The sequence below is a fragment of the Sorex fumeus genome, unplaced genomic scaffold, assembly GCF_029834395.1.
Source record: "Sorex fumeus unplaced genomic scaffold, SorFum_2.1 ptg000063l, whole genome shotgun sequence".
Taxonomy (NCBI): Eukaryota; Metazoa; Chordata; class Mammalia; order Eulipotyphla; family Soricidae; genus Sorex; species Sorex fumeus.
In genome coordinates, this window is record NW_026606120.1 from 82,625,652 (window position 1) to 82,641,663 (window position 16,012).

Consider the following 16,012-nt stretch of genomic DNA (forward strand, 5'->3'; position numbering starts at 1 on the left):
AGTTGGATGGGTGCCATGTGCCGAGTAGCACCATCTCCCGCCCCTGAAGGTGCATGTGTAGGATGGAGCTGCCAACCCCACGCGGCACCTCCCAGAGACCAGACAGACGGGCCCTGAGCATAGGGCCTGCACCTGGCTCCCTGCTTCTTTTCTAAAATCACCAGAGCTAAAGCAGGAGCCATGGTACAGTGGGTAGAGCATGTGCCTCGCACATGGATAGCCCAGGACAGATCCCGGATCCCCAGTAGGGTCCCTCGAGCCCCACCTGGAGTGACCCCTGTGTGTGGGGAAAAAAAAAAGCAAAAACAAATAGCCGGAGAAGTTTCAGCTGGATTCGAGTGCCCAGGAGTCCCGCATAGGGTGGGGGTCAGGGGTACAGCTCACAACATCTGGGGCTGGACTCTTTTTAACAGCAGGTTTCAGAGTTTGGTAGAAAAACAAACCCTAAATCAAGGGTTTGTCATGGAAACTCTGACCCTTCAAGGGACAATGAAAGCCTTAATTCTCTGTCACCAAGAAACATCTCTGTGTTTTTCGGCATCATTCTTTCCTAACAGAAATCCAGGCCTCATGAAGTGCCAGAGAAGCTGCCATAGGGCTGGGCGAAGTGTTCTCTGCAGAGCTGATGAACTGCAGGATCTGACTGCACCCTGCCCGCTGCCCGCCGGGAGAATCCTACACACCTTGATTAGAAAGCAAGCCCACGGCAGGCAGTTCCGGGTGGGGCCGTTGCAGGAGCAGTGCCGGCTAGCCTCGTACCAAGAAGCCCTTCCCATCCCTGGAATAGACACAGGACCCGTGCAGCTCTCCCCACTCCTACCCGCACCTCCTTCCACGAGGGCACAGAAAACCTTCAAGATACCCGAAGTTTAGGGGCCGGAGCGATAGTATAGCGAGTAGGGCATTTGCCTTGCACGCAGCTGACCTGGGTTCCATCCCCGGTGTCCCATATGGTCCCCTGAGCACCGCCAGAAGTAATTCCTGAGTGCAGAGCCAGGAGTAAGCTCTGAGCATCGCTGGGTGTGACCCAAAAAGAAAAAAAAAAAAGATACCAGAAGTTTAAAAACACCAGAATCAAGGAGGTGGACCCCTCTGCAGCACCCTATGGGCGCGGGGCAGAGCCATCTTTGACACTGAAGCAACTTTCCCAAACTCAGATTCCGGGGGGGCGTTTCCCCGGTCCTCCTCTCCCCAGGATACCCCCCTCCGCCTCCTGCTCCAGCCCAGGATAGCTGGATTTCTTCGTGGTGATAATTTTTATTTCTGATGCCCAGATACTTGACTAAAGATAGAAAGCAGACACAGTAAGTGGTTGATTCCTGTTGTACTAATGAGGTTTATCCTTACATAATAACTTGTTATAGATACAAATTAGAATTTCCAGCTCTATTTTTAAGTGCTTAGCTTCAAAAAGAACTTTCTCTTAAAACTTTGGGGGACTGGCTTGAAAAAATTATGTCTGCGGTATGTAAAAATAGAACATTTCATGGAGGAATACATTTCTTGGGGGGCTGGATAGTATAGTATAGGAGTAAGGCGTTTGCTTTGCATGAGGCCAACCTAGGTTTGATCCCTGGCACCACATATGTCAGTCCCTTGAGCACCACCAGGAATAATTCCTGAGCAGAGCCAGAGGTAAGCTCTGAGCACTGCTAAGTATGTTTCAGAGAAGCTCTGACCACTTCTTCCCACATCCGTCAAATTTTTTTGTTTGAAGGTGCTGTAATGATAGCACAGCAGGTAGGGCAGTTGTCTTATACGTGACCAACCCAAGTTCAACCCCATTTGGTCCCCTGAACCCTGCCAGGAGTAATTATTCCTGAATGCAGAGCCAAGAGTAATGCCTGAGCATTGCTGGGTGTGGCCCAAAAGCAAAAGAGAAAAAAAAATGTTTCTAAAATGAGTGAAATAAAAAGTATTGAAAAAAATCTAATAAATACAAAGTATTACTAGAACTTCATCGTGTAACCAAAAACAAACAAACAAAAAACCCCAAATACACAAAATGAAAATGTCGGGGTCTAACAAAACATTACTAGTAATTTTAGAGAGTGTGATACTTTTAAAGCAAATAGGCAAACACAGCATTGTTTACACTGCCAGGCAATCTTGTTCCTGATGTTCTAACATGGGATCTTTCTTGTTTGGACTCAGTTAAGAATATTCTTGGGAAAATGTGCCCATATTCTCCCATATGTACACTGACAGCTCTAGGACATCCACAGCAATCACAGTTGCTCCAATAATTCTTCAGCAACAGCTAACCAGGAAACAACACCTGTTTGAGCCATGCAGGTGATTTTAGAATGCAAAAGTGTGCATTACAAAAGGCCCTACCTAGCAGATCAAAAAATGGTTTTCCCCAAACCCTTTATACATTTTCTCATGAAAGAAAAGGATGCTCATATTTGATCTGATTATTCAAAGCCTCCCATACCTTTATCACACTCACGCACACATGATGGCTCTAAAAACTTGTTCAATTTTACCACCTTCCTTTTTTCTCCTTTTGCCTGTACCTATCAAGTCAGCATTTGAAACATTTCATGCTAAGGACATGAATGTCTGTATCTTTCCAATTCAATGCAAATAAACCACAACAGGATAAAGTCTTCACTTTTTTTTTTTAAATGTCAGAGAAGCAAATACCTTTGGAATAGTCTGCCTGGTCTAAAATAATAATAATAATTTTCCTCCACCTTAAACAGTGTGGTTTACAAAGTTGTTCATGATGGTTTGTTACAGGCATTCAGTATTCCGACCCCAATCCCACCACCACTGTCACCTTCCCTCCACCAATGTCTACATTTTCCCAGACACCCCTCAAGCCTGCCCCAGTAGCAGACCCACAATAACTTATTTTATATTGCTTGCTGCCATTAAATGGATCATGATTTTAAAAAAAATACTTTGTAAAAGAAAATCTGAAAATTGTTGTATCCCACCATGGGGACATTAAATCCTTGTAGGGTTTACTAAGCTATTGTTGCTACTTAAGCCTGCTGTGTTGTTGCTTTTGTTAGTCGAGATTGATTGGTTTCTAGGTGACGTTCCCATCCAACCTGGTGTGCTCCTGGGACATCTGCAAAGTCTGGAGATGTCCAGAAAAATCAAGAATATTTAACTTGAAGGTCTAGCCAGGGGCATGGCGGTGGCTTTTGGGGTGTGGAGCAGCTATTGGGGCCTTGTGAGGGTGGGAACTGGCGTGCCCCCTCCTCTCCGGAAATCACCCAGGAGGTCTCAGCCAGGACTGGGTACCCAAGAAATTTTTGCACCTAGTTGATCTCTTTTGAGATTTATTGATGAAGCTCTGGAACAAGGCCAGTAGATGAGCCTACAGGTGGTAGACGTGGACCACGGGTGTAGTTGCCTGGGCTTCAGAAAGAATGGGGAGGGGAGGTCACCTATCACGACTCGGAGAAGACCCCAAGTTTTAACTTCTGCCTGATTTTTCAAACAGTTCTAATGGCATTTGTATCATTGCTCAGTTTAAGTTTAGGAAGAACAATGGCGAGAGATGCCAATTAGCCATGCGGAGTCTGCCACCTCCAGAATCACGCTCTCAGAAGTGGGTCACTTTATCTACAGGCCAACGTAGAATTTGAGGGACATACAATCACCAGCTGTAAAGTCACAAATCAGATTTCATGCCAAAACACGCTCTGTTGGAAGCAACAGATTGAACACGATTCAATCGACCTCTGAATTTCATTAGCAATTCATCAAGAGATACATTTATACTCCAGAAAGTGTAGTAACAGAATGGTTTTTTTTTTGGTAATCTACTCTATTTCTAATATTTCTCACTTTATCATCACTATTTCCTCTTTCATTATTTGTAAAATGCAGGGCACTTGAAATATTAAAAAACATACAATGTGACATAAAAACAGGATGTCAATTTATTGTTGGCCAATAAACATGTAGGTTTGGTTTCCTCATTTGCTTTATCAAGATGCAGGATGAATGTGTACTGATAGTCATAATTTATAGGAAATCACCTTGGGTTTGGGGCTACACCCGGCAGTGGCCGGGCTTACTTCAGACTGCTCAGGGATCACTCCTGGCCATGCTAAGGGGACACGTGCCACAAACAGAAGCAGGATCAGACAGATGGAAGGCAAGTGCCTTCAGCCCAGTGTGCCTTAATCCCTGCACAATCTCTCAAGCCCTGGGTTTAATTTTATACAACCTTTGTCTATCATTTCTCTGGCGCATCTATTCATCTCTTCTCTGCGAATGTCCCAAATATCTTTACTCAGGACTTCTTTTAAAGCAGCTCAAGTCTCAGGATGGTCGCCGGGACTAATTCCTGGTATTGCAGAAAAACCACTGCTCTGCGAACGGTTCACGGGGCACTCCGGCTAGCAAGCAGCCAGCATGCATCTCTGAAATCGCAAAATCTACGTGATTGTATGTGCCTCCAAATCTCCGCCTAGTTCACTGTCATCTCTGCTTTGTAATTCACTGCAGGCGGTAATTACAGGGTCACAAAAAAACTCAGATTGCTCACTTACCTAAAATATATCCCTTCATTCTGACATTGGGGGACAGTATGTCACAAATATTGTTCACCGAAATACCATATCGTGCCCGTGGCAACTGATGCTAACAACCCCAAGGAGGAGTACGTCTGTGTTCAATACCGACTCCAAGGATGAGGCAGGCCCAACTCCGTGTCAGGTAAAAGCCAGCACACAGGGCAAGTCTCAGCAGCCAAAAGTACCCCAGGAGACAATAAAACTTTCTTTCTTTTTTTTTTTTTTTTGCTTTTTGGGTCAGACCCGGCAATGCACAGGGGTCACTCCTGGCTCTGCACTCAGGAATTACTCCCGGCAATGCTCAGAGGACCATATGGGATGCTGGGAATCGAACCTGGGTCGGCCAGGTGGAAGGCAAACACCCTACCTGCTGTGCTATCGCTCCAGCGCCAATAAAACTTTCTCTTAAGCCATCTCATGGTCTACTCTCATCCACACAAAATTGATCACGTGAAGTTTAAGAATTTTAGTTGGCAGAAGTCAGGTGTCTACTGGTGGGCGAGGGGCTCGACTACCCCAGGCCTTTGCCCCAGCCCCTAGTGCTGGCGGGGGATATTCCCAGTGGGGCAGGCTGCTTCCCATCCCGGAGATGCTCAAGGCCATCCTCACCCTCGCACCCACCACTGACATGCGGGCAAGGGACAGAGCATGGGTCCTGGGAGAGGGCATGAGGCCCGTACTGGCAGAGCCGGAGCTCCATGCGAGGACCCCATGAGGAGGGACAGTCCCTGGGCAGCGGGGGAAAGAGCTGTGGACACTCTCTGGGTAGCTCCAACTTCTCCCCAGCGGTTGGGGGGGTGAGGGGGAGGAGGACCATGCAGAAGTCTGAGGACGCAAGTCCAGGTGGCAATACAGGACCTACTGCCCAAGAGCCAGACTTTTGTTCTGAGGGAAGCTCGGGGAGTGACACGGCTGGGAAATACCAGAGAGGGGGCATCCACCCTCACCCACAATCCGAGTGTCATTCACAGCGGAGGCTCTGCAGATCCACACATCTGTGGCTGGTGGAGCCCCCGAGGGCAGAGGCCCTGGGAAAGGGAAAACCCTGCACCTGTGTCCCCTACCCCCATCCAGCAGTCTCCCAGGGTGCAGGGTCAGCTGCAAAGAGCAGGGATGCGGATTCCAAAAGGACAGGCAACCAAATTTGAAGTCCACGATCCAGCACAATTGGGTCATCCAAATACACACACACACACACACACACACACACACACACACACTCTCTCTCTCTCTCTCTCTCTCTCTCTGTCTCTCTCTCTGTCTCTCTCTGTCTCTGTCTCTCTCTCGCTCTCTGCAGGGGCCAAAGCAATAGTATAGCCAGAAGGGCATTAGCCTTGCACACGGCTGGCCCGGGTTCAACCCCTAGCACCCCATACAGTTCCCCAAGCCCCACAGGGTACGCTCTTCCCCCCGCCTCCCTCCCCCCCGCCCCCGCAGAGAGACATGGTTCAGCTTCTACAAAAACGGCCTCCAAGGAGGACTAAGCACCAGAGACCCAGCTGTATCCCCAGCACGTGCCCACACGTTCCTTTTCTTGTGCCAAGAGGCAGCTCTCAGAGCGACTCAGTCAGGAACAGAGGGCGCCGCGGAGAACAGCCCGTACCCGTGCTCCCAAACCAGCCTCTCTGTGCCTCCGTGAGGAATGGAGGAGGCACCAGGCTAGCCCCTGCCCCCACTGCATTGCTCCAAGTGCCTCGGCTACTACCGACCAGCCTGGAGACAAGATACGACTGAGATGTGTGGGGCTGGAGTGATAGCACAGCGGGGAGGGCATTTGCTCCTTGCACACGGCCGACCTGGGTTCGATTCCCAGCATCCCATAGGGTTCCCCAAGCACCGCCAGGAGCAATTCTTGAGTGCAGAGCCAGGAGTAGCCACTATGCATCGCCAGATGTGACCCAAAAAGAAAAAAAAAACAAAAGACTGAGATGTATGTGTGTGTGTGTGTTTTGGGGTTACACCCAGCAGTGCTCAACACTTATTACTCCTGCCTCTGCACTCTGGGGTCACTCCTGGCAATTTTTTGGAGGGATCCTGTGCAGTGCCGGGAATTGAACCCCAGGGTGGCTGTGTGCCGGGCAAGAGACACTACAGCAGAGCGGGCGCTCGGGCCCCCCAGGCTGAGACCTGACCTCAGGGCTGCCCTCTGTGATGGAGAGCACGTTCTTCCCAGAGTCTGTCTTGTCGGGAATGAAGCCGAGGACTTAGGAAGTTCATCCAGAGTGGACTTCGCTTCTCAGTGTGTGGGGGAAGGGTGCCCGCTGAGAAATGGGGTGTCGAGATGCTGAGCCATTCTGAAGACTAGGGAAGATAGACGTTCTGGCAGCGGCGTTGAGAAGACTCCACCACCAGTTCCCCCCACCCCCCCTCCACCCCACGGAAGCCAGCCTCTGGGGGAAGAGACGGACCCTGTGCTCTGGGCAGCCAGTGTGCTGAGCTGCCTCCGCTGGCCGGCTGCCAATCCCATCCCCGGCCTTCGAAAGGTCGCCCTCTCTCAAACTGGCCTACTTCTCTGGAATGCCTCAGTGCCTAACAGCGTTTCCTCCCTCCAACGCTAGCTCTCCGCCTTGAAGCCCAGGGCCAGGGAGGCAGCTCAATGGGCCATGGGGACACGTATGAAACTTGAACGACCATGCATGGGCATGCACGGGGGCTCTGAACAAGGACCTGGAGAAGGAATGCGGAAGACTGTCCTGGGGAGACAGTTCTCCAGGCTGCATCCCTGACAACACCCAAGGCCCCACGTTTGATGCTGGCACCAAGCACAGAGATTCCACACAGAAACCCTCCCATGCCAGGCAGATCGGAGCTGATACTCTGAGGTTAGATGCCGGCCCTTTTTGGGGGCCGGGGAGTGGTATAGCAGGCTCTGATCAAGGAGCACTCCTGCCTGGCTGGTGAGGCTCAGGGCAACCTGATGTGCTGGGGATGCAACCGAGGTGGGCCATGTGTAAGGCAAGTACCCTCCCTGCCGTCTGCCTCCTCAGCTTGGTGCTGCTATTCTAGGCAGTAAGTCCTTTCTGGAGTGTGTGTGTGTGGGGGAAGGGGTCTGGGGTCACCTCCTCAGATGAGATCAGCTTTTAGGAGTGAAGACCCGGGCTGCCAGCAGCAAGGACAGTGGTGTGCACACCCAGAGGGTAGAAGCCCCGTCTCCTATCCTGGGGACAGAGGGAAGAAGGGAGTAATTGTGAACGAATGCCTTCTCAGTGGCACCAACTAGAACCCCAGCTTTAAGGAGAAGCGTGTCTCTTTAGCCCTTCCATCTCAATCACTAAGGGAAAGCTAATTCTGGGGCTAGAGCGATAGCACAGCAGGTAGGGTGTTTGCCTTGCACACGGCCAACCCAGGTTCGATTCCCAGCATCCCATATGGTCCCCCAAGCACCACCAGGAGTAATTCCTGAATGCAGAGCCAGGAGTAACCCCTCAGCATCGCTGGGTATGACCCCCAAGCACCACCAGGAGTAATTCCTGAATGCAGAGCCAGGAGTAACCCCTGAACATCGCTGGGTATGACCCAAAAAAGCAAAAAATAAAAGGGGGGGAGGCTAATTCTTTAGTGGTAATGCCCTGATACTGCACGGAGCCAGTCTGGCTGGGGGCATGCACACCACTAGCCACAGAAGCTCCTGCACTTGGAGATACCCTCAGCCAGGGAGGCCACCAAGCCACAGAAGAGCCCAGACTCCACCCGGTGAGTGGGGTGGCTGACTTCTCCAAAACCCAGAGGACGAGGAGTTAACTCCCCCGCTGGAGAACAAGCCCACACAGAACCAGGAGGGGAAATAACTGTGAAGATCTTGAGCCATTTTTAATTTATCAAACAACGGTGGGCCATGAAGATTCCTTTTGGGGTGAGAGCCCAAACAGGAGACCTGGGACAACAGCTGTGTGCATCCACGCCGCTAGCCCACCGCCAAGTCACTGTGGGAAACGGTCCTCTATGAGTCACAATGACCAGAAACCATGCAGGCAGTGTACGCTAAGTCCAACACAGAGGACACTGCTTCAAAACACAACAAGGCATCGCCAGTAGCCTGCAAGGTGAGGCTGGAGGTGGTTTCTAGGAGTTAGGATTTGTAAATGCAGAAGAGGTTCTCAAATGTACGTTATCTACTGCATTATAGCTGCCACGCAGTCCCTGCATTATACCTGAATTACTGCACCCCCACCCCATGCCCCTAGTTTCAATGCCACAGGAAAGGAAGCACTACTGGATATTTCAAAAACAAAAACAAAAAAAAAAAACACTGCAGTAGGGAAACTTTTATTTTTCCAGAAAGAGCTTAAGTTAAACGCTTCACTAATGCACATAGGACACAGCAGCCCCAGCCACAGGGCTAATCTGTTCAGTCCATAAATCCCAGCTGTCAAATATTAGTGATAGTATGGTAATTCACTGAATATGGGGGGAGAGAGGGGTGTAAAAGCACACTAAAGAAAAAAAAAATTCAACACGGAACTCAAGGAGAGCCACTTAGCTGAGCCCATTGCACATTTTAAATGTACACACACTCTTCTAGGGTTGTAAAAAGCCTCTCCCCAGGCTTCCCTTCTGGGGAATAGCAGCAGTGGGATTTGCATTAGGAAGCTGCAACCCAACGGAGGAATGCTCGCCTTATCACATGCACAACTGCAAAAGGGAGAATGGTTTTGACCAGAGACTGCTGAGTGAACACAGTTACAGAATGATTTACAACTCCAATCTATAAGTAAAGGAAGATAGTTTTGTTTTTTTTATTGAAACCTACTTAGATATGAGAAAAGAGAGGGAGTATGTGTTCAAGAGAGAATACTTGAAATGGGATAAATTCTCAACATCTGTTTATTTTGTATATATTTTATTTTCATAAAAGTAGCTCACAATAGTTCATTACAGAAAATATTCAAACACCAATCCCACCACTGAGCACCTTCCCATAACAATAAGAGGGAAGTATGTTGTGAGGGTTGTTGTATTTCATTCTGGTGCCATTTAAGCCCAAATATAAGAGTATAAGAGAATGCAAGCTAATATGTTAGTAACCAAACAAATGTGATTTTTTTTGTTTTGTTTTTGTTTTTTTGGATCACACCCGGCAATGCACAGGGGTTACTCCTGGCTCTGGACTCAGGAACTACTCCTGGCGGTGCTCAGGGGACCATATGGGATGCTGGGGTCAGCCGCGTGCAAGCCAAATGCCCCACCCACTGTGCTATTGCTCCAGCCCCGATACTTTTGGTAAGTAAGTGAAGCCTCAACATCTTTTGAAAACAAAAGTTACCGCTAAGGATGGAAGGGAAAGGATTATTATTTCAAATTTATGTGGGTTTTTTTTTTCTTTTTGAGTGGGCACACCTGGCAGTGCTCAGGGTTCACTCTTGGTGCTTGGGAAAGCATATGGGGTGCTGGGGATTGAATCCAGGTTGGCCCTGTGTAAATTGTTCTCCCTGCTATACTATTGCTCCAGTATTTACCATTTTTTATGAGCATCAGTTGTATAACTTAGAATAAGGGAGTGTTGTGTGAGTCTGTTCCTCTGGTAATCCCATAAAAATTGGACATACCCTGGGGGGGAAAACCAAGTAGGTCCCTCAAGGTGGCTTCAAATGCACCTGAATCTTTCATTTCCTGCTAGAAAAGCTTCTGTGTTGATCTGGTCCCAAAAGGAACCAATCTTCTCTCAAATTCTCTCTCGTCAGTTTGAGAGCATAAGTAACTTACAACCAATATTTTCTCCAGACCGGCATTATTTAGAAGCGGTAGTAAATATTTTTCTTGCAAGTTTCCAAAGGTCCCCTCCCAAACACATTTCCAGAAATAACAGCAGATGTGAATCACATTAGGCCAAAATCATATGTGTATGTCTTTAAACACCCTGAAAATCCTTCACACCTTGACACAACCCTTACCTAGCAAATGCAGGTCCAAAATGGGGAGAAGCAAAGAGCATGGCCCTTCACCGTTCACCCCAAGACTTTTTAGAAAGAACACCCCTCCTTCTCAAAGGATTGTCCCTTGACCTCCCAGAGCCACTCAATGATTTAGTCAACAAGAATCTCAAGGGTCCAGAGTGATAGCACAGTGAGGAGGGCATTTACTTTGCATGCAGCTGACTCGGGTTCTATCCCCATCATCCCATCCAGTCCACCCATGCGCACACAGTTCCTGGGTGCTGAGCTCGGAGTAACTCCTGGGTATTGCTGGGTGTAACCCAAAAATAAATAAAATGAAACATATATTAAAAAAAAAAGAGAAAACAACAATCTTGAACACATCTTGAAGAAATGGATCAGACAAATCCATTTAAGGAACATTTTTCTTGCAGGTATTAAGAAAGCAATTCATAAATCTTGAAAACCTGTAAAAAAAAAAACACCCACTGACACTATTCAGATTAGAAGTACACAATGTCAGCACAGTGCGAAGGGCGCTTTCCTTGCATGTGGCTGATGTGAGTTTGACTCCTCAGGGGACCGTTTGGCATTGCATCCCATATGATCCCCTGAGCTTGGCAGGAGTGGTTCCTGAGTGCAGAGCCAGGGTTAACCCCTGGAACACCACAGGGTATGGCTCCAAAACCAGAAGAATAGAAAAAAATACATACACTGGCCTGAGGAGCGCCTCTAACATCAACAGGAGCATATTTTCCAGGTAGAATGTATTTTTTTCCACTGGCCCAGACAGGAAGCGCCACCAAAACTAAGTCAACTTCACACAGGCCGTGAGCAGTAGCACCCGCCGGCAGGTTAGCGGATCAGTCCTGCATTCACAGGCCAGCAAATATTTTTTCAAGTGTTTCAACAAACTGAAGAGACCACCTAGGAAGTCAGCTTTGCTCACCTAGCTTGAAGTGCACCTTGGAATCAGAGGACAGAAACTAAGTTGCCATCCAGATGCAATGGAGAGCGGGTGTTGTCACATTTTAGCTAACGGGGGAATGTGCCTCCCACCACAGCAACTTGGGTAGCGCAGGGGGCAGGGGACCATTAATACACGCAAACCTGATGCCTGGTGACACGTGGCCAGCAAATCCAAGATTTACCAGAATGATTCAAGGCCTAAAATTAGGTGCTGTGAGTCCAACCTAAAGCATAGGTAAAGAAGATGAACAAAAACAGGAACAAAGAGGAAAAGCCACAGGAATACGAAGTGATCCCATTTTCCCCCAAACACCCACACAAAGACAGCAGCTTCTGACAAGAATGTTCTTGGCAAAAAATTACAGGAAGGTTTTTTTTTTTTTTTCCTTCTTCTTCTTCAATGAGTAAAAGGCAGCTTTATCTGCAGATTACTGGGCATTGCTGTGGAGTTTTTTGGTTAAGGCCCAAATTTACTGCCCTCCATCAAAATATACATAGCCACCTATGTAGTCAATTTTATTTTGTAATCAATTAAAGAGTGCAACACTGTCTGAAGTGGTTATTTCATATTATCCTGGAAAATAAAATCCAGAGTGGCAGCTTACCTTGGCACTGGAAGCCTTGTTTTCCAAACCCCCTGAAAAACAAACCAGAAAAAAGGGTTTAATTTCTCCTCTGTGGTAGACACTTCATTTCAAACTCATTGTGTGACAAAGCATTTTACAGGGTTACTGGCTCATAGATGAAGCCTAAACAAATCCCTTAATGGTGGTCTCTGTCCTACAGAACCAGCTGGCCTCCAAACCCACTCAACAACCATGAGATTCTTGCCAATACTTTACACTCATTAGTGACCAAGTCGGGAATGTGACCATATGCTCAAAAGGTGTTGAGCACAATATTCAAGTAATCAACAGAACTGTAGGCGAAAAAAAAAAAACCTACCTTAATTTGGTCCCTGAAGACCAAGTGATAATTCTCTATGCTCCCTGAAGGCAATTAAAAAGTGGCTTTATTGTTTCTCCTGAATTTGTTTCATTATATCTTGAAATTACCAAAAAACACTATATAGAACATTTGGGCTTAAAGGAGCTATGTTTTACAGAGTATAATCTCTACTGCCTGCATCCGAGATGATAATCTGGATTTTACTGAGAGCCAATAGCTTTTCCAGCACATACAGAGGCCATGGTTCTTCAGGGAGTTTTCTTTTGGAGCTGAGAAAGGCCCCGAAGTGAACATTAAATTGCAAATATGGATCCCACTAAAACGAACAGCATGAAGTTCTCAGCCGTTTGTCACAGTGTCTTGCTTTCCGCAGCGCTTTAAAATTTACAAAGCACTTCTCATCACTTAGTCATCACCCTAGAAGTCTTTTTTGTACACTTGAACCCCAGCACATACCTTTATAGATCAGTGCTTCATGATTTAAGTAAAATGTGCCAAAAAACAAAACAAGACCAAAGCCAGGGGCCAGAGAGATAATACAGGGGGTAAGGCACTTGCCTGGCATTCACTAACCCGGGTTCATCCCCTGGCACCCCACATGGTCCCGAATCCCACCAGGAATGCTCCCTAGGGAGTAAACCGACAGCCCACAGCCACTGTGGTCCAAAAGCAAAAGGAAAAAGAAAAAGCACCAAGAAAAGCCATGAAATAAAATTGAAGGAAAAAAAAAAACCTTAAAGACCCCTTCCATTCCCCCCCTCCCAAAAAAAAACAACAACTCCCTAGAGAATTCTGATGGTCCTAGAACGTCTGAGCAGTTGCCCTACAATGAAGAGAGCCTCAGGGTGACGATGGAAGAGGAGACACTGACCGTATTTTCCACCTCGGTCCACCCGGTGACCTAGCCTGCCTCATCAGTTCATCAGGGACTAACCCTTCAGGGCAAGTGAGAGTGGAAAGCCTGCGGCTGTGTCTGTCGGTGGTCCCTTGTCTAAGCGGACCTGCTGCCTGCAAAAAGCAGCCGTCTGTCCCCGGATGGCACCTGGATTCACACTTAAAAACGCAGCCAACCCTTCGCCCGGGTGCCCCGGGAGCTCCACTGCTCAGGCCTTTCTCTCGCCGACTGCACCGGGAGGCCGCATTCATACAGGCTACCCTGCTCCTAAGGGCTCCCAAGCGGTTTCGGGGATTTGGGGGGAGATGAAGCACCGTATTAGCACCACTTTGGCGCACCTCCTCCTTTCGAGAAGGAGCGCCCCAGGTGCGAGGGAATCCCGGGCCCAGCCTTCACGGGAAATTAAGCACTTTATTGGCGCCTGGTGGGATCTGCCTTTGGAGACCAGAAACACCCCCCTCCCCTCCTCCCCACACCGGGGCGTGGCGGCCTCGGAGCGCTGCGCCATCCTTCAAGGAAATCAATCAGGCATTTTATTGGCACCCTCTCCGTGGGGCCGGTCCCTGGAGGTGACAGTCCCCGACTAGGAGGGATGCGGACAGCCTCGCTCCCCGGGGGGCCACCCCAGCGGCCCAGGGGCGCAGCGGGGCCAGCGCCGGGCGCTCTCCGGGTCCCCCGGCTCGGGTGGCCAGGAGAGCAGCGCCCGGAGCAGCTTCCTGCGCCCGCACAGAAGCGCCGAGGCTTCCGGCGCGGGGTGCGAGAGCTGGAGTTGCCTGAGCTTCAGAGACCGAAACTTTTTTTTTTTCTTTTGGAGGGAGGATGTCGCCGACCTCTGCAGGGATCGCTGACAGATAACTCACTAACCAGAAACCGCCCCCTTCCCACCCGACTTGGAGACCACCACCACCCCCCACCCACCTTACCCATCCCGGGGCGCGTGGACCAGGGGCTCCCTGCCCTCGGCCACGTCCGGCCCCGAACAGTATTTCTGCGGATCACCCCGTGCCCCTGCCTTCACCCGGCAGGGTTACGGGGCTAATCTCCTGTTGACAGGGTCTATTTTAAATGCCTCTCCCGTGCCCTTCTGCCGCTGCCTGCAGGTCGGGCACCCCCTCCCCCGGTCCCCCCACCCCAAAAAAAGCCAAGAAGCCTCTGGGAAGAGCCCGGGGGGGACACGGCCTGGCAGGCGGCAGAAGCTCCAGGTGCCAGCGAGGCCCCGCCCGACGGGAGGCGCACGGCGCACCCCCACCCACCCCGGGACCCCGGCCTGGAAGACGCCCCCCATCCCATCCCACCACCCTCCTGCAGCCCGGGCGCGCCCCGAACTTGGCCGGCCCCGCCAGGGGGCTGGGGCCAAGTCTGCGCGGCCGTCCGGGGCCGCCCCGGCTGCTGCGCGCGGTGCCCGCCGTGGCTGTCACCCCGCGGGGGCGTGCCCGGGCCGGCCGCGGGCGGCCACTCGCACCGGGGCCGGAGTTCCCGCTGCCGCGCGCGTTGCCCAAGTTCCCCGAGCGAGCGAGCGAGCGAGCGGGCCGGCCGCGCGCCGCGCGCACCCACCAGATGAAGTCGGTGCAGTGGCTGCAGAAGGTGGGCTGCTTGAAGAAGCGCGCGATGAATTTGTGGTCCTTCACCTCGTGCACGTTCTTCTGCCTCAGCGCCCCTTTGCGGGCGAAGCGGTTGGCCACGTCCTGGGTCGCCGGGGAGTCGTTGGCCGGGAAAACGTCAGCCATGGTTTCCCCCCACCCACCCCCCCGACCACCTCTTGCCTCCGCTTCTTGGCGGCGGAGGGGGAAAGCCGCGGCCGGCCCGCCCGCCCGCCCGCCGGGGAGTTCGGGGCGCGGGAGCAGAGGCGCTCGCGGCTCGCTCGCCCGCTGGCCGGCCCCGCGCGCACTGACAGCCCGGCGCTCGCGCTTCCTACTCGCGGCCGCGGCGCCGCCCACCGCGCATGCCCCGAGTGCCAGGGCGCGCGGGCGAGGGGGGGGGGCTCGCGAGGGACGGACGCGCGCGCGGGCGGGCGCGCGGGTGCGCGCGCGCGCGGGGCTGGGCGGCCGAGGCTAGGGGAGGCCCGGCCCGAGGCTGGGAGCCGGCGAGGCCGCCCGCAGGGGCGGGTCCCTTCGGCCCGGCCGCCCCCTTTTCCTCCCCGGGCCTCTCCTCCCGCTCTCGCCCTCCTCTTCCGCTGCCCTCGCGCCTCCGCCGGCTTCCTCCGCCCACTCCCGCCGTCTCGGGCTGGTCTCCGGGGTCGGGAGGCCGCGCCAGGCTCGCCCCGGCCTGGGGACTCTGCGCAGCCCACGCGCGTCTGGCTTGCTCGCTGCTCTCTCCAGGACCCCCCGGCCTCCCAGGTCCCAGCGGCATCCCCCGAGCCCCCCGGCCAGGGTACCCAAGTTGAGGTCTCACCTGGCTAACTTTTCCCTGCTCCGACTCCCTGGACAGACCCCCCGCCAGCCCCAACCTCCGGCCAGTCCTTCAGGCCGCGTGTGTAGGTAAGGTGGGCGCTAAGGGCGCAGTTTTAAATGATGTTTGCACGCTGGCCCTCGCCCTGCAATGATTCCCCGGATTTCTTTCACCTGCATCGTAAGCGCACGCAAACTTGGAAGGTGGCAGGGTGAACCGGACTTGTCCTAGTTGTTGAACCCGTTACTCCCTGGCTCCCACGTTCAGGAGGAGGCTCTCTGTGATCTTACCCGTCGGGGGACTCTTAATTTAGAAATCGTGTTTTTGCATTCTCAGCTAATTACTGCGATCCTGGCAGGTGCGGAGCGCGGCCAGCACATGTGTAAATTGCCGAGCAG

General features: G+C 51.5%; 1 protein-coding gene across 1 annotated transcript in view; it reads right to left on the minus strand.

Moving 5' to 3' along the window:
* PRKCA (protein kinase C alpha) overlaps positions 1-14,973 on the minus strand; it is a 276,377-nt gene extending 261,404 nt beyond the window's left edge. Inside the window, exons 1-2 of the mRNA XM_056127320.1 lie at positions 14,781-14,973; positions 11,989-12,020 (exon numbers count right to left, since the gene is read on the minus strand). Coding sequence (XP_055983295.1) covers positions 11,989-12,020; positions 14,781-14,953 — 205 coding nt within the window. The 5' untranslated portion in view covers positions 14,954-14,973. The remainder of the gene's footprint in view (positions 1-11,988; positions 12,021-14,780) is intronic.
* Positions 14,974-16,012: the final 1,039 nt, after the last annotated feature.